The following is a 21,550-nucleotide window of genomic DNA, read 5'->3' as shown; positions in this document are numbered from 1 at the left end:
AAAACGCTGCAGACCCTCGATAACACATGAGGCCGTCCTTCCACGGACTCACCACCTGCTGGAGGAGCCATGAGGGGCAGATCCTCAAACCCCCAGTATCGGTATCGGAAGCTTAATAAGCTGGATCGATGCTTCTGTAATAAGCCCTGGTTAGATACTTTTAGGACCTGGTTTCCCTCAGACAGCTCATTAATCTCCCGTCTTGTAGGTACAAAGATCCGTGCGTTCCGAGCATAGTTACAGATTCTCTGATGTGTAAAGTCCTCTCAGTTTCCTCAGGAGGTGGACCGGCTGCACCTCGACTGTCTGACCCTGTGGCAGTGAGTCTGTGCGGCCTGTCCTTCCCACCGGGCGGCTGAGTCTCAGGGCTCGTTAACCTCACCGTGAACCCTCTGCCGTTAAGCAGATACGCCGGACAGAACGGGCAAGGGGAACACGCAGGGCACGCCGGGACAGATACAGGACGGGACAGATACAGGACAAAGGGACGGCTTTCTTTTAGATATCGGGACAGAGAGTTTGCAAAGTGGGTCAGAAACTTCACTCCAGGCTCTCGCTGTAGAACTCTTAGAACTGTTTGAACTGGATACATCAAGTAGGTAGTAAAAGTTTTCTTTGGATATATATATTTGTTTGGAGGGCTGCACAATTGACCTTTTTGCAAAAGCCCCGCCCACTTAGTTACTGTTGCTAGGTCTGTCAAACTGTCTGATGCTGTTGCTGGATTGACTCGTGTTAGTGACTCTTATTGGAGCAAAACACCAGCGTGATGTCGTGCAGATCGAGGGAAATATTAAACGATCTAATGAAGGGGACAGAGCAGAGGGAAATATCCAGGATGTTAAACTAGTACAACTATTGAGACTAATGTGAATTCAGAGAAGCCTCATGATCTCTTCCTTTAATTCACCAGCGCAGCTTTGTGTCCGAGTCAACTCTCTCTTATTGGTGGGTCTGGTTTTACACTGCGGCACAGACAGGCAGATGGAGCTCAGCTCACTCAGCGCTGTGAGAACGTTCATTCCTCTGTGTTCGTCTAAAATGTTATTGTTTATCGAGCAATGAGTCGATGTGGGGCTGAGACAAACTACAGGATCGTATATAATCACAATACTTTTAGCTGTAATGCCAAGTATTGATGCTTCATAAAGTATCACAATACTTTCAATACATGAATTGTTTTGGAGGCATTTTTATCATACACTCAATGACACAGACACTGTTACATTTTGTGTTACTGCACTTTTCAATCTTAACTCTTCATGGGGCGACAGTGGCGCAGATGGTAGAGCAGGTCGTCTCATGATCGGAAGGTCAGGGGTTCGATTCCCACCTCCTGAAAGTGTACACTGTCGTTGTGTCCTTGGGCAAGACACTTCACCCACATTGCCCCCAGTGTCTGCGTACATTGGTGTATGAATGAGAGTATGAATGGGTGAGTGGATCCTTGCTGTAAAGCGCTTTGAGTGCCTAATGTAGGTGGAAAAGTGCTGTATAAGTTGAGACCATTTTACCATTCATTAAATGTTTTTTAAAGGGGGGGGTATTATGCAAAATCGACTTTTTCAAGCTTTACATCCTGTTATTCTGTCATTCCCTCATTAAAAACATGCCTGAAGTGTTGCCTTGGCACATTCACGTATTTCTGAGTCATCTGTAAAAACTCTGATGGCGGCCATTTTAGGGATAGGTTTGCCTGAGTCCTCCTAGGAACGCCCCCACCTCCTGGAGACGCCTCCGAGCTTTCGTCACCAGCCGAGTAACCAACCACTGCTCCTCAGCAGAACCCCCTCCCCACTGATGCCACAGACAGCGTGTGGAGGGGGCGTGTCTAAAGGCTCAGAGGTTCTTAAAGAGACAGAGGCCTATTTCAAGACATTCACTACAGCCATTTTGAGAGAGACATTTTATACAAGGCAGTTATTCTAATTTACTGCATTTACAGACCAACAGAAGGTTTGGTCATCATTGTAGTGTCATATAGACTGGTGCTATGGGACTGACAAAAGCATAAGACCCCCTCTTTAAGGTAAATGCATTACTTATCATATTTACTTAATGTATTGCAATATGTATCGGCCTCTAAGTATCGTGATAAATATCGGATCGATACAGAAAACTGTATCGTCCCAGCCCTAGTGATTATCCCGACAGGCCTCTGATTAAAGCCTCACTGTGTAACATTTTGGACTGTGCTGTTTCCATCAGTACAAAACATGCTGTTAATGAGCCGCTGCTGCAGAGGCTGATCAAAGAATGGGTCTGGACGAGGAGCTAACGTGTTTAAATTCTGCTGACTCGACATCTCCATGGAGTAGGTAAAGTGACAGCCATGTCTCAGGAGAGCTGAGCCGCTCACAGCAAAGGCTCATGTTTGTTTGTGCATTTATGAGGCAATGACGAAAACATCTGTCATTAAATAAATGCTTGTATTTAGATTTTAGCATTGGTATAATTCTAAATATTGTGAACCAAACATCAATTTCTTATCCGTTTCCCGCGTCACAAATAGAAGATTCTCATCACAGAATATCTATTTTCCTTTGGGCAGAAACGTGATTTGAAGACGTTTTCTGCATTTCCGATCCAGTGCCGGGTGTTTCCCTCCCGCTGGCTTTGCTCTGGCGGGTCAGTTTTCTGCCGTGTTAATGGCGAGGTCAGATAAACAGAGCGCGAGGGGCGGGACCTCACGCGCCTCTGCTCTAGCGTTTCAGTTTCGAGGTCAGGGCAGTTCTTGTGTTGGGAACGGACGTGTGTTTTGTTGACACGAGACACGGATCCTTTTGTTTCCTTGTTTTGTTTTGTTGTCCAGGAAATTCTATTTGGATTCGGATCAACAAATCGAGTCAAACAGCGACAAAAAACTAAAACGATGGCAAAAAGAGAATGAAGGGAAAATCAATAGATGCATTTAGCATATGGTGGTTACAGTTATGAGATTAGGCTCATGCAACATCTCAACATCACAAAAAGCCAAACCGAGCTGTTAGCCACAAACAGCTCCATCATCACACGCTCAACAGCTCAGACTCAAATGTGGTCTTTGTTTAGTCCTAGTTTGGACCTGGTTTAGTTCTCACGGACAATTATTGAGTTAAAAACCGTAACATGCTCCGACACCTGCAGTGGCGCTTATGGCCTCTAGGGGCATGATAACCGGTAAATGGTATTTTTCCCACTTGGAAGTTACCAGTTATGACTTCAGAGCGTTCCAGGTGATTAAAGTCGTATGTAAACAAAACTGCTAATGCTACAACAGTTAGCTCATACGATGCTAACGATATATCAACGTTTCAGATCTAATTACAAACATTTGACATAACGTGATGTTGAAGCTGTGACTAAAGTAACGTTCACATCACTGATATAGTGGTTTTGTTGCAGTTTAGCATTAGCGGCTCTGCTCCACTGGGGGGCGCCACTACTGTCTTTATCTCATATACGAACTCGTAGCAGTCTTCAGGTTTCCGAGTTTACAAGTTGTAATTACCTGTTATCCCTTACATTTCCATGTAAGGGATAATGTATAGTCCGGTTCGCCCTGTCGGTGCTTATTTTCCCGATAATGACCAGCGTTCTATACATTATCCCGCTTATTATTCGGCCATTTGCCAACTGAACACACACAACATAAACTTCGTACACTTTTATGAAGGTCGAAAGGTTTATTTAATGACTTCCGCGACAAATAGTTCCCAAAAGTTTGCGCGTTATTCGGCAACGTTTTGCTAGGCTAGAAGCAGCAAGGCTAGCAGCTAGCCTAGCTACTTAGTTGAAGACGCAGCTGGAGAGGAGGAATGGTGGCGAATCTCTGGGTAAGTTGAAAGTCAGACTCACGCTAACTTCACGAGCGATTCCCCGACTTCTCTCTCAGTGACGGGGACAGAGATAGTGTCGCTGCTACGTACGCGCGGAGTGATATGAAAGCACCAACTCCGTTGCCATTGGCAGCGTCATTATTTTTTCAGAGGTCCTTTATCAGAAAATAATGACCGGTAGAACGTTGGGAAATCCCATTCAAATCAACGGAGCTTCTACTAACGTTGTGAAGAGCCGTTTAACTTTACGACCCTGCCAGCCAAAGTCACTGGTTAATGCAGGTCTGTGATAAAGCATAGAAAGTAGTTTGAGTTCCCCCTGTTTGAAAGACTTAGCGGAGCCGCAGGATCTTGTCACGATGAGGCTTCTCCGTGGCTTAGATCTGTTAAAAGCCTTTTTCGCCCACGTTTGGGTCATTCTCAGACCTTTCCTGCCGACAAAACACAGAGAAGAAATACATGCTGCCCTTTATCTGCTCCACACGTTAAGTCACTCATCCACCCCCCGGTTTTTGTTTGTTTGGTTCATTGTCTTTCCAACTGTGTCACGTTGTCGCAGATCCTCCGGGTTTTGGAAATGGGATAAAAAAGTGTTCTGGACATCTGGAGTGTTGACTGAGGCGATGAGGGAAGATGCCTGAACACTAATGGAGCTCCTGCTGTTTCTGAAGTGACAGATCTGTTCTGTAGTAAACCCGCCATGACGACATTCACTGAGACACGGAGGAGATGGATCACCGGGGTTGGAAATGTTCTCCCTTGGATCCTCTGGAGAGCCCATGTTCTGATGTTCTGATGTTTGTGTGATCGCTCAGTGTGTTCGTCCTCGTCCTGCCTTTAGAGAATGTGTTTTGGTAGAACCCTCGTCGTGTGGCACGTTTGGAAGCTTCACACAGATCCGCCAGTGAGGTGTGTCTCCTCACACTGCGCCGCATCGAGGCTTTGAGTGTGAGCGAGAGGCGAGAAGGAACTGTCTCCAACCACTCTGCAAAACCCCTCTGAAAAAACACTACTACGTGACAGGCAGTACGAATTATGTATGAGGACACGCCTGGAAGTATTTGCTTGTATATCAGCTATGTCTATATGAAATATGAAGGTTAATGTGCCCAAAGTTGCTTTTAAAGTTTCCCTAATATCGGACCTGGTGAGCATAATTACTCATAAGTGCATTTTAGAAGGAAATGAAGCACAGCAGAGGGAAGAAACAGAGAGAGAGCAAAGAGAAGAAGGGGGAGATATAGAAAGAAGGAGAGGAAGAAATCAAGGAGAGGGGAGAGGAGAAAGGAAGGAAGGAAGGAAGGAAGGAAGGAAGGAAGGAAAAAGAAAGGAAGGGAAAGAAAGAAAAAGAGGAAGGAAGGAAAAGAAAGGAAGAGAGGAAGGAAGGAAGAAAATTGAAGGAAGGAAGAGAAAGAAAGAGAGGACCAAAGGAAGGAAGGAAGGAAGGAAAAAGAAAGGAAGAGAAAGAAGAAAGGAAGAGAAAGAAAGAAAAAAAGGAAGGAAGGAAGGAAAAAGAAAGGAAGAGAGGAAGGAAGGAAGAAAATGGAAGGAAGGAAGAGAAAGAGAGGACCGAAGGAAGGAAGGAAGGAAGGAAGGAAGGAAGGAAGGAAGGGGAAGGGAGGAAGAAAATGGAAGGGAAAAGAAAGAAAGAAGAAAGGAAGAGAAAGAAAGAGAGGAAGGAAGGAAGGAAGGAAGGAAGGAAAAAAAGAGAGGAAGGAAGATAAAAGGATGGAAGAAGGGGAGAAAGAGCGAAAGAGAGAAGGGAAGAAGGGGATGGAGGGAGAGAGAAGAGGAGAGACACACAGAGAGGAAGGAAGAGGGGAGAAAGAGTGAGACAAAAGGAGAGATAGTGACAAATAAAGAGGGGAAGTGAGGAAGGTGAGAGAAAAAAGAAAGAAAGAAAGAAAGAGACAAGGAGTGAGAGAGTGAGAAAAGGGGGAGAGAGAGAAAGAATGGAGCAGAGGGTTGGGTGGGAGAATAAGAAAGAAAGGAGGGAGAGAAGTGGAGTAGAGAGATAAGATGAGAGAATAGAGAGGTGGAGAAAATAAAGAGAGAGAGAGGAAGATGAAAGCGAGAGGGAGGGAGGCAGGGGGCGGGTCTTAGCGCGCTCCGTTATGAGCCTCTGCCTCGCCTGCCGCTGCTGCACTCTGCTCCTGCCGCAGACGAGCACCGACACCTCTAGACGCCACTAGACGCCCCCCCCCCTCCTCCTCGCCGCCCCTGTAACTCATGACCCCCCCGCTCTACGTGCTGTGCCCCGGACGCCCCCTCGCTGACTCTCTCGACGTGTCCAAAGGGCTGTTTCTGACCGTCCCCATGATGAAGGCGGAGGGAGTCCTGGGCCGGCGCCGCTTCTCCACGTGCGGGGGGAGCGCCTCGGTCAGGCCCCCCCACCCCGACGGACGGAAGCTCATCAGAAACGCCTCGTTCGGGGGCTACAACGAGCTCTCGCCCCTGTCTCTGCCAGGTGGGTGCACGGCCATGTAGGGCTGTAGGGCTGTAGGGCTCGTGTTGTAGAGGTAGTTTGATGGCAGTAGATGTTTGTGTTTGTAGAGTTATTTACACAGGATCATTGATTACAGCCCGACATCTTCTTAACCTGCATACTCTCCAGTGCGGCTTTACCCAAATCTAAAACCATCTTTACTGGAGTGTTAACAGTGGAACGCCTGATTTGAAAGCTAAGACCTACAAAACTAGTCTAAGATTTTTTAAAGTTTTTTTTTGTGATTCTCGACACGTTTTTGTTGTTTTTTCGCTGCTTTTTTGTTGTGATTGTGTAATTTTTTTATTGCATTTTTGTTGCGTTTAAAAAAAAAAAATCACATTTTTGTTGATTTATTTTGGTTACTTTTTGTCACTTTTTTGTTGTGTTTTTGCTATTTTTTGTCACTTTTTTGTTGAATTTTTTACGCTTTTTTGTTGCGTTTTTAGAAAAAAAAATGTCAATTTTTTGCCGCACTTTTGTTGCGTTTTTTGCAATTTTTTGTCACTTTTTTGTTGCCTTTTTACGCTTTTTTGTTGCATTTTTTTAATATTTTGGTCACTTTTTTGCCGCATTTTTGTTGCATTTTTTTAATATTTTGGTCACTTTTTTGCCGCTTTTTTGTTGCATTTTTTTAATATTTTGGTCACTTTTTTGCCGCATTTTTGTTGCATTTTTGCAATATTTTTTTTCCTTTTTGTCACTTTTTTGTTGTGTTTTTGCTATTTTTGTCACTTTTTTGTAGCATTTTTTACGCTTTTTTTGTTGCGTTTTCATCCTCATTTACGTCTCGCTTTCGCCGCTATAATGACGTTTTTTTCCAAGAAGCTTTTATATTTGGGTAATGCCGAGCAGGAGGAAATGTGCTGGGTTCAGGTGGGTGTGATGAGGTTAATGTAGTGATTTAGTCTGTGTCTGATTTTATTGTTGATGATTGTTACATGTGGCTCACCTGTAAACATGTTGTAGTAATGTTATCAAAGGTGCAGCACAGATGTTGGATCAGCAGCTGGATCAGCAGCTGGATCCCTGTGAGGCGCCGGGTGTTATAGTATCAGGTTGTGACAGACGGCCCTGTAACTGTAGAGCGAGGCTGAGGAGGATTTTCCGGTCTGCTTCGTGTCGACTCATGTAAACAGTGTTTCACCCGATGAGGCTCATTTGGTTTTCGAAGGATTTCAAAGATCTCAGACCAGCGGAGCTTTCACACAGTGTGAGCTGTTTTATCCATCGTTCAGGAATCTGCCGTCATGCGCATTCTGAAGTAGTTTCTCTGTCTTTAACATGTTCTAAGGGAATCTTCAGTGGCCATTGTATCCGACCCCATTAAAAGCAGAAACTTCACTGAATGTGAGTTAGCATTTAGCTCAGAGGACATCTTTATGCTAATGTGTATCTAAAGTCGAATCTTAAAGGGTCTGTCCAATCTTACATGATATTTAAAGCAGCACTAAGTAACTCTTGCCCCTAGAGGCCATAAGCGCAACTGCAGGTGTCGTAAGTTGCAATTTTTTAACTTATTAATTAAAAAGAAGGCGAAGGGAGAGAGGGAGATTGTTCATCCAATTATACAATGGAAATAATTCTTTTTCACTCAAACTTTGCTGTAAATACCGTGTGTGTGGCGCTAGCCCGCAGTTAGCTTTGCCCGTTGGCCTGTTAGCTTCTTCTTCGTGATTCTATTAGTGTGTATTGGTGACTCCGGTCCGGTGGCAGACAAGTTTGCAAGGGTGGTTTTCTGTCCAGAGACACCAGGGGGAGATGAAAGACCCTCCCCCCCAATCATCCCTTTAGGGACTACGGAGAGGATTAATTACTTAGTACTGCTTTAATGAGGCTTTGACGTGGCCTAATGGGATGTTTCCACTGGCAGACCCTCCCCAGCCTCGTCAACCCTTTCAGACGCGTCTCCACTGCCGAGGCCGGGGCCAAACCGGTCTGACCAGGCATACGTTTTGGTACCGACATCTGTGGCCAAAGTGCTGAACCGTGAACAGACGTGGACATACACATTTAATATTTATATATTATTTATCACTGTTGATGAAGGTGATTTTAGCATAACATTAGCATGTTGCTTACCTTCATAGTTGTTTCTGAGCGGCTTCTTTCCTCTAGTATTTGCCTTGGCACCTCTGAATAACACCATTACCCCACCCAGTGTCGGGCAACCTTAATTTCACAAGTAACTACAACTACAAGTAGCTCGATTCTGTGTTACTTTATTGTGAAAGTAAAGTTTTAGACCAGAGGTCTCCAATAGGCGGCCCACGGCTCAAATCTGGCCCGCAAGATGATTCAATACGGCTCCTGACTTGTAGAGCACAGATTCCTGAGCATGTAAAAAAGTACGTCTCTAGTCCATTCCTGTGCGGAGTTATGAATGTTTGAGGAAATAAGCAGTTTGCTCACTCCAGCCACTAGGGGGCAGCTTAAATGGAAAAAAAGGAAAGAATTCCACACGTGTCCAGCAGAGGGCACTGACATAAAAAGAGATCAGGATAAAAACAACAAATTATAGCCACGTGGTAAATGATCAGTCTGCCCCAGGGCGGCTGTGGCTACCGTAGTAGTTTACCACCACCAAGTGCTGAGTGAATGAATAATGACCACACTGTAGCAGAGACTTGTGACGGCAGCCATGTTGTTTACTGTCAAAGCCTGATCAGCTGTGCGTCATTACACACATGGCCACATGGGGGTGGTGTTCAGTTCTTGATGTAAATATTATCTTCACTAATTTACCAACTTAGACTTAGTTTCTACTGTTTGCAGCATTAGTTCTTCTGACAATGTCGTCCATATAATATCATCTATATTGATCTCACATATCAATAAATAATTGATTTATAATATATATTAATAATTTAGGTAATAATACCAGGAGTACTTTGGCGTCCGCACGGTGAAGTGAAAATGTTACTGCGCGCTGGTATTATTACGCCTTACAATATAGTTCCCCTTTTTATCCACATTGTTTAATTTAGTGTAATTATACTTTATCATGTATATTTAAATAGTGAAAACGTGAAGAGCTTGGTAGCTTCTATCTTCACCTGGTTTGGAGCTATAGAGGAGGAGAGGCTAAATGCTAACGCCGTCTGTGCTGTGTTTACGTGAGTGAGGCCATGCGTGAAGACCAGACAGGTACACATGAACTCGTCTAAGCCCGGTCTGTAAAAACGCTGGCCTGTTCCTTTAACTGAATAAAAAAAAATCAAATCGTGAATGGAATCGGGCCCTTGTGAAGAGAATCGAATCGATTTGGGAAATCCGAATCGACACGGCCTCGTGTGGTGAAACCTCTGTGTTACCCACCATTACGCCGCGCTGGTTTTCCGCCTCCTCTGCTCGTGTTTGCCCTCGCCGCCGAGGACGCATCATCAGAGGGGGGTAAATGTGCCTGTGTTTACCCTCATGAGAACAGAGGGAGGGGGGCTGACCGGGCAGAACTGCAGTGACACCTGAGGCTCGTCCATGAGGACCTGGACATGACTGGACTCCTCTGCTGATGGACAGATGATGAACACTGAATGATGAAAACAAGCCTTTTATTCACACATCACATATGCTTTAACTTAACATGAGAGATTTCTAAGTTAAGAAAGACAGACGGCTTCAGAATGTTCTTTATCTCTGAGAACGTTTTGAGGAGCATCAGCATCAGTGTCACGTCTGTGGGATTTTGCTCTGAAATAAAAGTCTCCTTTAATCCCTTCTCTCTGAAACGGCCTCCTCCGTCTAAACTTTCCCTCAGAGTCTCCATGTCGGTCTGCGGGCCGTGTAACATCCTACTTCTTCTCTTAATACTTTTTAAAATGGATTATAACAGGATTTAGGTCAGAGTAATGCTTTGATGGCATGATATTATCACTCTAGCTTAAACACGGACATAAATACACTGGTAAAAAGACGTTTTAAATCGATGTTGCCCTTATTCATGCTTTATTACGCTGGTTAAAAACCTGAGGACTGAGGAGTTTGCAAAATGACCCTAAAGGTAAAAATAAGGAGAATTTTCACCTTCTAAATCGCCGACATGGCAGATTCCGACTCCGAGGACGTCAGTCATATTTACTTTTACCTCAGGTCTCGAGGTCATTCTGCTCCCGTGCGAAAAGGGCTTCAGTTATATCATGAAGTCAGACAGTGTGAAGACAAAGGGCCAGCAGAGCTTCTGAAACAGCGTTCTTTATTCAGCTTCACAGGAGCTAGAAAAGTCACAGCTGCATGACTTTGTGAAGCTGACTTTGTGAAGCTGACCTTTTCTCTCCCAGAGCGACTGAAAGCCCTCACAGCAGGCGCTCATCGTGTTGTGTTAAGAACAGGCAGAAACACATCATTCCTCCATGCCCTTAAAGCAGGACTAAGTAACTCCTGCCCCTAGAGGCCGTAAGCGCCACTGCAGGTGTCGTAGCATGTTAGGTTTTTTACTCATGAATTGTCCGTGAGAGTAAATCCTACGCTGACAGAAAAGACAAAGGGACAGAGGGATATTGTTCATCCAGTTACACAATGGAGATCATCTTTTTCACTCAGACTTGGCTGTAAATACTGTTTAAGTGGCGCTAGCCCACAGTTAGCTTTGCCCGTTAGCATGTTAGCTTCTTCTTCGTGATTCCATTAGTGTGTATTGGTGACTCCGACCCGGTGCAGGAAAGTTACAATTGTGTTTTTTTGGCCAGAGACACCAGGGGGAGATGAAAGACCCTCCAATCATCCCATTAACACTTGTATCACCCCCACAGGGACTACGGGGAGGGTTAATGAAGGTAAACAAGATACTTAGTACTGCTTTAAAGGTGCACTGTGCAATTTTTTACTTTAAAAGCTGTATTCATATATTAATGTATTAATCTGAGCATTACTCAGACCTAAATGCTGTTTGTTTATCAATTTAAAACTATGGCTTTTTACGCCCCGTCGCCAAGGCAACGTTGGACAGACCAACATGGCGGCTCTGAGGAAAAGTTTGGATGCGTTTGGTTTAGAGTTTAGTTCAGTTTTACCGACGTCCCCGGGTCATTCTAATCCTGTTCGAATAGGGCTTTACTTTTACTGAAGTCGCCTCAAAAAGCCACGACATCCAAGGAAGTAGAAACTGATCGTCTGTCTTCCTCTCCTGGCATCAGTGAATGCATGTGTTCGGAACACAGCGCCGTTTGCTGGACAAAGGTGTGAACTGCAGTTTCATTGGTTTTGCTGACACCTCGTGATGGCGAATGAGGCTTTCTTAGCAAAAAAGTGTTGTACGCCTCAAAGTCTCAGAGCTGTTTGATTCTGTCTGAACACTGACCTCTTGTGGACAAACTTTATTATCGCGACGTCTCATAAACACGACTGAACCAACACAATCATGTGGAAGAGAAGTTTCAAACAGACGTGTGGTGGTTTTATTATTACAGCCTGATATTGATCAAATCAATCATAGGCCAATAACGTGGGACTGTGGGCGGAGCTCCAGTGGGCGGGGCCTCAGGGACCTGCGGCTCTGCTGCTGAAGGCAAAACATCAATGTGCCATCTTTTAACTTCATTCAGTCAGAGCTCATTTTGGCTCTATTTGCTGTAGATGTCGCTCCCCTGCCTTATCAGCTCCACGCCTGATTTCCTGTTCAAAAGCAGGACTTTAGAAGAATACTAAAGAAAATAAGAAAATATATAACATATAAAATGTATTCTGGCTCACAGCCACTTTCACCACATGAACGCGGTTAAATGGGCAATGGGTGAAATACAGCACATTTATCTATCACTAATGATTTACATCACTATATGGACGTTGTTTAGCCCTCACCGCTAAAGGCAGCTCAGTGAGACGCTCTGACCCGATGACCCGCTTTAAGACACGATACACAACTCACAGAATGAAGCAGTGTTCGAGACAGTCACGTGACGCAGTGTTTCGAAGCAACTGCTTCAGGAAGAGCAATACAAGCTCCTCTACCCAAATCTAAAAAGCATCTCGACTGGAGATGAAAGCTAAGATCTGCATAAGTGATTACATTTTTGAAGCGTTTTTGTCATGTTTTTGTGGCTTTTTTGTTTTGCTTTAATTGCTTCATTGTCGTGTTTTCGTGATGTCACGAAATGTCGCGCTCGTGCTGTATCTCACACGGTCATGAGACCAAACTATTTTTAAACTCCTTCTGTCTCCTGCTCTGTTATGTTTATTTTATTGAGAAGTTTGCTCCTCGTTGTTCTCACCCCCGGCTCGGCTGCACATGAGCCTCACATTGAGCCGGTTTCTCACATCTTCTCACATCTCTTCTTCCAAACACTCCTCTCTGTGGGAAATAAAGCAGCGGAGTGGACTTAGTTCCCCGTGCAGCAGCAGGAGGGGAACCAGGCAAACGCCAAAGAGCAGCTCACAGACTAATAATCGATAGGTGTTTTTTTGCCGCAGTATATACATTTTTCAGCTCATTTCAGGCTCTGTTTTCACCGTTGCTTCTCGTATTCACTCAGGTAGTATTTTTCCACCCGGCCACCGAATGTCCACAGGAAACCGAATCAATGCAAAACAACCTTCACGTCGACCTCATCCTCTCAGACCGAGGCGTTCTGCCTGTCTTTCCTTTCTTCAGTGAGTTTCCTCCTGAATATTAAATGTGTTTACAGACTCCCTGCTCTTCCTTTGACGCTCCTCCTGATGGTCTGAAAGGCGGCGCCGCCCACGTATCCAGGCTCGCGGAGGAGTTCGCCGACTGCTCCGTACAAATGTATTTATTCAGGGAAATCTGCAGTCTGGGAAATGACTCAGCCTGTGTTTGTGCAGGGAATGCGTCGGCAGAACACGCTGTCTGTGGTTTGGTTTATTAATAGTGGCTCGACTAATCCAGGATTTCAGATTTGATAGAAATTTACAGCTTTGAGCTTTTATCATAATCTTTTGAGTAATCATGAAGCTCCTCTCTTTACTTGAGGAATTACGATGTTTAACCTCAGCGCTTTTCCATATTTAACTCAAATTCACTTTATTTATCCTCAGCACTTCCACATCCGCACAGTAAAGCCGAAGTGCTCCTACGGTGTTATTACGCCTCACAATATAGTTCCCCTTTTATCCACTCGGAGCTTCAAATTCACTTTATTTATCCGTCTATTCGCTTCAAAAAGTCTGTCGAAGAAAATGCCTTGTGCTTGTATCGGTATTCGGTATCGGCAAGTACTTCAATCAAAGTACTCGTATCGGTTTTAGAAAAAGTGGTATCGGTGCGTCCCTAATCTACAGACATACAACAGGATATATTGATTTAATATTGCGATAAACGATATTATTGACTCTTAACAATACTAGATACTGTCAGTAAAACGGACAGTCAACCTAAAAGCACATCCTAAAATACATAAATCAAAGCTTTACAAAGAAAAAATAAGAAGGAGATGCTAATAAATGTTCATGTAGACGATAAATATCGAGCCCAAAAGTATATCGTTTATCTGTTATTTAATGCAGTCGATATAGTAATTATCGTGACAGCCTTAGTTCTTCCCTGAGCTTAGATGAGTTGATGTGAGTTGTGTGCGCTCAGTCACGCAAGTGTTGTTAGCATTTAGCCTCTCCCAGCATCGGTATTTAGAGCCAAACTGGGGTGAAGGTAGAAGCGACCAGGCTTAGAGAATCGACATGTTTAATTTTGTGTAACTAGACTTGGATGGTGTAACCCCTCACGTAACTGTTTTTAAAAAGGGAAAACATGGAGCAGCTTGGTCGCTTCTAACTTCTCCCCAGTTTAGCTATGAGTTTGCTAGGAGAGGCTAAATGCTAACAACATTTGCGTGACTGAGCGCACGCACAAAGACCAGTCAGTGTTTCCCCTCGGTTAACTGGTTTGGCGGGTTTAATTACTACAAAGCATTTTAATGTAGGAACAATACTATGTTTTAGAAAGTTTGAGTCTGTAATATACTATTATTAGATTGATATAGACTACCATTAATTGATTTTCCCATGGAAGTTTGGATTTACCTTATATTCTTGTTCAATATTTATCGCTGTTTATAATCTAATAGGACACATGTAACAGGTCTGTGTTCTGCATAAAGCAAGAGGAACCAAAATCAGCTAAATCAGGCTAAATTCAGGACTATCAGACTCACTTCAGTGAAACAAATACTGCCTAAACATAACTGTTACATGTAGTTGTGCCAAAGGGCTTTTAATGTAAATCTTATTGTAACCAGTAGTTAAACTTACTCACACAATAGCCTTCTTGCTTGTCTGAGGGTCTGAGGAGCATGTTACCAAACCAGGCGGTGATGTTCACTGTGAGGATGGATTCAATAAAACATTTATAGAAGGCGGCGAGAATAGATTGGTGCTCTCGGAGTTTGCGGAGCTTACAGGCGTAGTTGACATTTTGGAAAGATGTGTTGGGCGTCCATGGTCACTGCGTCGTCTGAATACTTGATGTAGGTCATACCTGGGGTGCTGCTCCTGCAGTCGCTTGTGTTCAGAGGGAAGAGAAGTGGAGAGATGACTGAACCCTGAGGAGAACCAGTAGATATTGCCATGCTGACAGCACTGAGGTGGCTGTTCACTCTGACCCTCTGATCCCTCCCTGTGAGGAAGGACCCGGAGGATGAGGTGGGGGGGGGCAGCTTACGCCCCATGAGATGTGGCTGCACGGTGTTAATGCACTTGAGAAATCCACAAAGACCAGGCTGACATGGGTAGGGCTGGTGCCGTTTGTTTTTTTCGATAGCACTACTTTAAAGATGCCTGCTTTTCGGCACCGGTGACTTTTTTCGATGCCTATGTTATTTTAATTGAGTTAAAATAATGTGTGTAAAAAGTATCGTTCAGGAGAAAGCGCTCACTTTATCCACAAACAATCTTTGATCTGCTCCTCCGGTGCAGCTGGAGTTTAGTAACAACAGCAGTAACTTCAGGCTCTGTGAGGCTAAAGCTAAAGCCCATGTGTTTGTTGTTGTCACTGCTCTAGTTTCTTATTCAGTCCTGGTTTAGTCCTGGTTCAGACGCTCTGTCATCTCTGATAACGACTGAAGTGTGAGTAAGTTACGGCTTTGCTTAAAACATCTGCATTTGTGCTGAAGCTGCTCATGAGTTCAGGCTTTTTTAGACTCACTGTGGATCATATATTGTCGTCTGTTTCCGATACCGCCCCCTACTGGAGCTTTTCGGTCAGTACCAAGTAGGTCCCGTTTAACGATACCCAGCCCCAGACCTGGGACTTGGGCTTTACTCAGGAAGCCATGCTCTTTCCGGTGGTAGATGGTGTCATCCCGCGGCAATTTAAGTTTGATCACATTTTTGAAGTAATGTAACAGCTTTAATAGCTGATAAATTAAAAATAGCGGATAAACGTTCATAGTATTTTGCAGTAAAATGTAAAAATGTACAGATTTGAATCCTTAGCTTTATACCCACAGTATTCCACAACCTGTGGCACAAACTCTAAAAAAAAAAAACATTTTCGGGCAAACTTCTGAGGAGTTAGAGCTGCTCAAAGCTTAGATAAGAAAAAATCAGCCTTTATTGATCTCACAATGGAGAAATGTACCTGTTACATCAGCTCTCAGAGACACTCAGGGTTTGCAAATAAGCAGAAAATGTGAGGAAAAAAAGTGAAATGGATCTGTGCTTCCGGCACCAGCACAACAATCACAACAATCTGGCCAATTTATAAGAAGTCCCCAAAATGTTGATTCGACATGGAAGCCTTGTTATTATTAAGCTACAGAATCTTTAGCAGGTGTGAGGAGCTTCCAGACCACAATACAGACAGAAAGCACCGAGAGCTGTGGGAGACGCGTGAGCTTGTGAGAGAATGAGAGTAAATATTGTACAGGTGATGAAGTGTAGGTGTGAGCCTGGACAGATGTACAAATAGATCTATAGCAGCTGATGAACCACATGTGTCTGTAATGTTCTAGTGATGACCGAGTAATGAGGTTCTCTCTGTGTTTCCTGCTCGGGGCAGAGCACTCGTGATGAAGCAGGTGTGAGCGGCTTTGGAACAAGAACAGCTCATTGTGTTTGTGACGAGGGCACGGTGACTCCCGCACTCTCAGAGGAATAAAAAGACCCAGGTGTATGTGTGACTGACGTTCCTCCTCTCGTTCCACTGGAGCCACGTGACGGTCCTGAGTTGCGGCTCAAGCGTTCGTACATTCATATGCCTTAGATAATATATATATATATATATTTATACACATGTTTGTCCCAGCCCTCCAGCCACGCAGGCAGAACAATGCAAACGTTTTACTCTTCGGCCATCTGGAGCTGTCCTTGACTTCTGTGTAATTGTGAATAAAAGGCACCGAGAGAACAGCGCTGCGTCAGCCTGATGTCGAGAAGAACAAATGATGCACATTCTTCAGCTTTACATGTTAGGTCACACTTTAGATTCCAGCCCACGAGTTCCATGTGAGGGTACCGGGAATTATTACACATGACAAGGTTAAAACTGAGAAGATTCAAACTAAACATGTTTCCTGACTCCATAAAACACCTCTTTGCCTCTCACAGATTTGTATCTTGTTGCTGATGAAGCTGAAACGTCGAAGAGTACCAAATTATTAAAGCAGCACTAAGTAACTTGTTTAGCTTAATAAATCCTCCCCGTAGTCCCTGTGGGGGTGATACAAGTGTTAATGGGATGATTGGGGGGTCTTTCATTTCACCCTGGTGTCTCTGGACAGAAAACTACAATTGCAACTTGGCTGCCACCGGACCGGAGTCACCAATACACACTAATGGAATCATGAAGAAGAAGCTAGCAGGATAACGGGCAAAGCTAACTGTGGGCTAGCGTCACTTTAAACAGTATTTACAGTCAAGTTTGAGTAAAAGCCAGTGTAACTCCTCAATTGAAAGCTAAGACCTACAAAATTGATGTAAGATGTTTACTCTCATTGTTGCTTCGTTGTCACTTTATTTTTCTCTCTTTTGGCACTTTTTTGATGCTTTTTAAATCTTTTTTGTCCCTTTTTTCCCCTTTTTTTTAAATACTTTTTATGGTTTTTGATGGTCATTTCTTGTCAGTTCTTTTTAGATGTTTTTTGTCACTTCTGATGCTTTTTCGTCACATCTTTGATCACATTTTTCATCGCTGTTTTGTCACTTTTTTGTTTCTCTTATGAGTTTTTTTGTTGCATTTTCATCCTTTTTTCAAGAACCTTTAGATTTGGGTAAAGCTGAACTGGAGTAAATGATCTCGGTTCAGGTGGAGTCAAGAGCTTAAGGGTTGAGAAATATCGCAGACTCAGACCTCTGCCAGGTCTCGTTTGTCTGAAGTTGAGATGTTTTTGGGGTGTTTTTGGGTTGTTTTGGGGGTGTTTTGGGGGTGTTTTTGGGGTGTTTTGGGGATGTTTTGGGGGTGTTTTGGGGTTGTTTTTGGGGGTGTTTTGGGGGTGTTTTTGGGGTGTTTTGGGGATGTTTTGGGGATGTTTTTGGGGGTGTTTTTGGGGGTGTTTTGGGGATGTTTTTGGGGTGTTTTGGGGGTGTTTTTGGGGGTGTTTTGGGGTGTTTTGGGGATGTTTTTGGGGTGTTTTGGGGATGTTTTTGGGGGTGTTTTTGGGGTGTTTTGGGGATGTTTTTGGGGATGTTTTGGGGGTGTTTTTGGGGGTGTTTTTGGGGGTGTTTTGGGGATGTTTTTGGGGGTGTTTTGGGGATGTTTTTGGGGGTGTTTTGGGGGTGTTTTGGGGATGTTTTTGGGGGTGTTTTGGGGATGTTTTTAGGGGTGTTTTGGGGATGTTTTTGGGGGTGTTTTGGGGGTGTTTTGGGGTGTTTTGGGGATGTTTTTGGGGGTGTTTTGGGGGTGTTTTGGGGTGTTTTGGAGATGTTTTTGGGGGTGTTTTGGGGATGTTTTTGGGGGTGTTTAGGGGTGTTTTGGGGATGTTTTGGGGGTGTTTTTGGGATGTTTCTGGGATGTTTTTGGGAATCCTCTTCCACATACGAATACCGCTGTGACAAACATTCTGGGCTGAATGGAGATCAAACCCGTGGCAGGACTGTTGCTCTGAGGAGGTCATGGTCTATGAGGGAACAGCAGACCACCTCGGGCCTTTAATGAGCACTGCTGCTGGTTCAGAGCTGGATGAATAAAGAAAGACCTGAGAGGTGTGAAGGAGACTCAGTGAAAGGGTTTTAAATGATGCAGGACTCGGCTGCACCGCACGGCCCGTCGGAGACTCACATTTTAAAGCAGAACTCTTGAACTTGCAAGTAACTGGGTCTGTGTTTGTTAGAAAGTTTTCCCATCGCCAATGCGTGCACATGTGTCGGGTTATGACAGGGATGATCGTTTGAATAGGCCTTACTAAGTCTAAAGTCGGCATCTCATTCTGTGTGAACGGCCACAAACAAACCCAGGGTTGCAAAGACGTAGAATTTACCCGATAAATTTCCAGTCGTATTTTCATTTCACCATCAAACATTTCTGCTCCGGGCACCACAGCGGCCCTGACACCTGCAGGTCTGTTCCAGTTCCAGAACTATGCCTTTACTAGTGATGCTCCTCCAACACCAGAGCCTGATGATTCCTTACACGCTTTTCCTCTCTCTGCGGTGATATTTCAGGTGTAAAACTATTGAATCAGATTCTTATGGAGTTTATACAAAGGTCAGGTGACAAAACAACATCTTTAGAGCCAACCACACACGGCTGTTGTGATGTTCAAAAGCTGAAGACGTTTCAAAGCAGAGGGCGAAACACAGGCGAGTTTTGGGCACAAATACAGGATTTATCACGTAAAGTTCCGGCGGCCATGTTGAATGCCGAAGTAGAATTATGCAGTACTACAACATGTGGCAATATCTTTACCCAGGATGGAAATGAAAGACATTTGATTGACAGTGACAGTTTTATGAACTCGTAATCATTGCTCAAGAAGAAAACAGTAAAAACACGTTTATGTGAAATAAGCAGTAGATGTGGCTCAGACGTAGCAGTTCTGTCTGTGGAGCTACAGCAGGATTTACTAAAGATCTGCTTCACTCTGAAGACTAAACTCACACATCAAAGAGGAAACAGAAAACCTTCTCTGTGATTTTTACAGTTTGTCATCAGAGTCTCAGTCTGAGTCAGTGTTTAAGCTGCTCAAGACGTTAGCATGCTACTGGTTAGCAACTGTCAATCAACTGTCAATGGCTTCAACAGGATAAACACATGTGTGTCTCACATCTATGACACTGAGGAAATACTACAGTAACAGCCCTGACCTCTGACCTCTGTCACATGTTTTTCCATTGCTAGATGTTTGTGGTTCAGGGCTTTCTCTTGGAGAGGTCAGAGCTGAGCTGTTGAAGCTAAATGCTAACCGGTAGCATGCTAGCATCTTGAACACTGACTCACTGGTTTCTTCACATAAACGTGCGTCCCCGGGTCCGTGTTTTTACTGTTTTATTCTAGAGCGATGATCACGAGTCCATAAAACTGTCACTGTCAATCAGTCGTCTTTCATTTTCATCCTGAGTAGAGATATTGTTACATGTTGTAGTACTGCAAAATTCTACTTCGGTATTCAAAATGGCCGCCATAACAACAAAAGTCACATGACTGAAAGGCATGTGTATTATCTTATCTGCATTTGGGGGTCAGTTCCTCTTTAAAGATAAAAGGAACCTCAGTCCAGCACTTTAGTCATTTCTTTATAAAGATGTATAAATACATTTGGAAACAGAGCTGTGATAAATGAATGTTTTTACTCTATAGTTTGCATGATATTTATATTCTATTGCCATGAATTACTATAGGCTGTAAAGTGAATACGACCTGTTTGTGCATGAATGAATAAAATGCGTTTCCCACTTGTTGAACCTCTTTGAGCCGTGGACCACACTTGTTCTTCTTTCGAGCGACTTGGCGCCTCGTGTTCTTATCGTGTACATTAAGTGCTGTCCTCCCGGCCCCTCTCATGACGCCTCCACCCCCCTTGAGTTGTTTTGAGTTCCCCCTTGTTGTCGTGGAGATGTGTGTGGAGTGTGAGCAGATGGCCTGCCGCGTGATGCGTTCAGGGACCCGGGAGACAGTGATTTGACTGATGTCTGCCATTACAGGCGGACCGTGGTCTCTTGTATGTGTGTGGTGTGAAACGGAGCCACCGGTCCACTCGAACAGTGACCGAGAGAAGCATCAAATATTAAAGCACCTTTGGATTAAACCACAGGCAGCTCAGCAGTGACTCAACAGCAAAGGTCACCAGAGGAACGCCGGCTCACTTTGATTTGTTTTTGAGCTTGCGATGAGTCTGATTATGAAAGTCGGACCTCCTCACTGCAAACCTCCGCCGTGTCTCGTGGCGCCTCTTGGCCTGATTCCAGTGTCCTCGAAAGCCGGTCCCTCCTCTGTAACGTTACGTAACAGGATTGTTCTCACTGGCCCAGATTTGACTCTCCATTTAGACTGACCTTTTGATTGATGCGCCTCCACAAGCCCATGACGTCGCACTTCAGGTCGTCACAACAACAGCGTCTGGGTCCGAAACGGCGCCCGGTTCCTCGGCGGATTCTGTTTGTTCGATTGGTTAAGCGAGTGTGGTAAGATATGGAGCCTTATTACTGCTCAAAGAGGATCTGTTCCTCATCAAACTAAACCTTCATCTCTGTTTCTGTTGTTCATGTTTCTGTCATCTCTGTGAATCACGTCTTTCGCAGCTGGAGCCGTGTTTCTCTTACCTTATATATAAACTAGGGCTGTGCCGGTTTGGATTTCTTCAAACCGCTCATTGGCGTCAGAAGCGTTTGAATAGGGGAGGGGGGCTATCCAAGCACCTGAGCCCCTGTTCTCCTGCCAGACCTGGCGCTTTATGAAAAACTAAGTGAATTAGGCGCTCTTAGCCTTATTATGAGATGACGCTCATGTTTGTGTGATCATTTATTCAGCTTCAGCCTCTTCACTCCGACCATCGCAAAGAAACTCTGCGGTTTGCAGATCAAACTGAAGTGAAGGGAGAAATGAAGCAAACATTTACCTGTCAAATGAATTGTTCTGATATTATTTGACTAAGTTTGAGTCCAGACAGCATGTTTAACACGCGTGTTGACCGGTTTAACATTCGTGTCAGCCCGGTGCAGTTTCATCAAACTCAGGCTACATCAGCTTCATCACCCGCTTTGGAAACACATCCAAAACTAAAGTTCCTTACCTTAAAGTTACTGGTCAGGCCCTTTGTGAAGAAGGGAAACACACTGTCCACCTGCCGAGGACCGCGGAGAGTCCTGCTCCTCCATGATGATCCGTGAAAAAGTCAGAAAACACGAGGCACGAGTGTCCTTGTGC

The 21,550-nt window shown here is 44.3% G+C and overlaps 1 protein-coding gene across 4 annotated transcripts in view; it reads left to right on the top strand.

Annotated features, from left to right (window-relative positions):
- The window catches only part of osbpl8 (oxysterol binding protein-like 8), a 150,063-nt gene that overhangs the window by 89,775 nt on the left and 38,738 nt on the right, over positions 1–21,550 (top strand). Inside the window, exon 1 of one of the 4 annotated variants that reach the window (XM_079582846.1) lies at positions 5,922–6,285. The exons of 2 other annotated variants lie outside the window; for them this stretch is intronic. In XM_079582846.1, coding sequence (XP_079438972.1) covers positions 6,048–6,285 — 238 coding nt within the window. In that variant the 5' untranslated portion in view covers positions 5,922–6,047. Of the gene's footprint in view, positions 1–5,921; positions 6,286–21,550 lie in introns of those variants that run through there. One more of the 4 variants, XM_079582845.1, reaches the window with a different exon arrangement.

Source organism: Gobius niger (assembly GCF_951799975.1).
Source record: "Gobius niger genome assembly, chromosome: 2".
In the NCBI taxonomy this organism is placed as follows: domain Eukaryota; kingdom Metazoa; phylum Chordata; class Actinopteri; order Gobiiformes; family Gobiidae; genus Gobius; species Gobius niger.
This window is presented reverse-complemented; position numbering and strand designations above follow the sequence as displayed.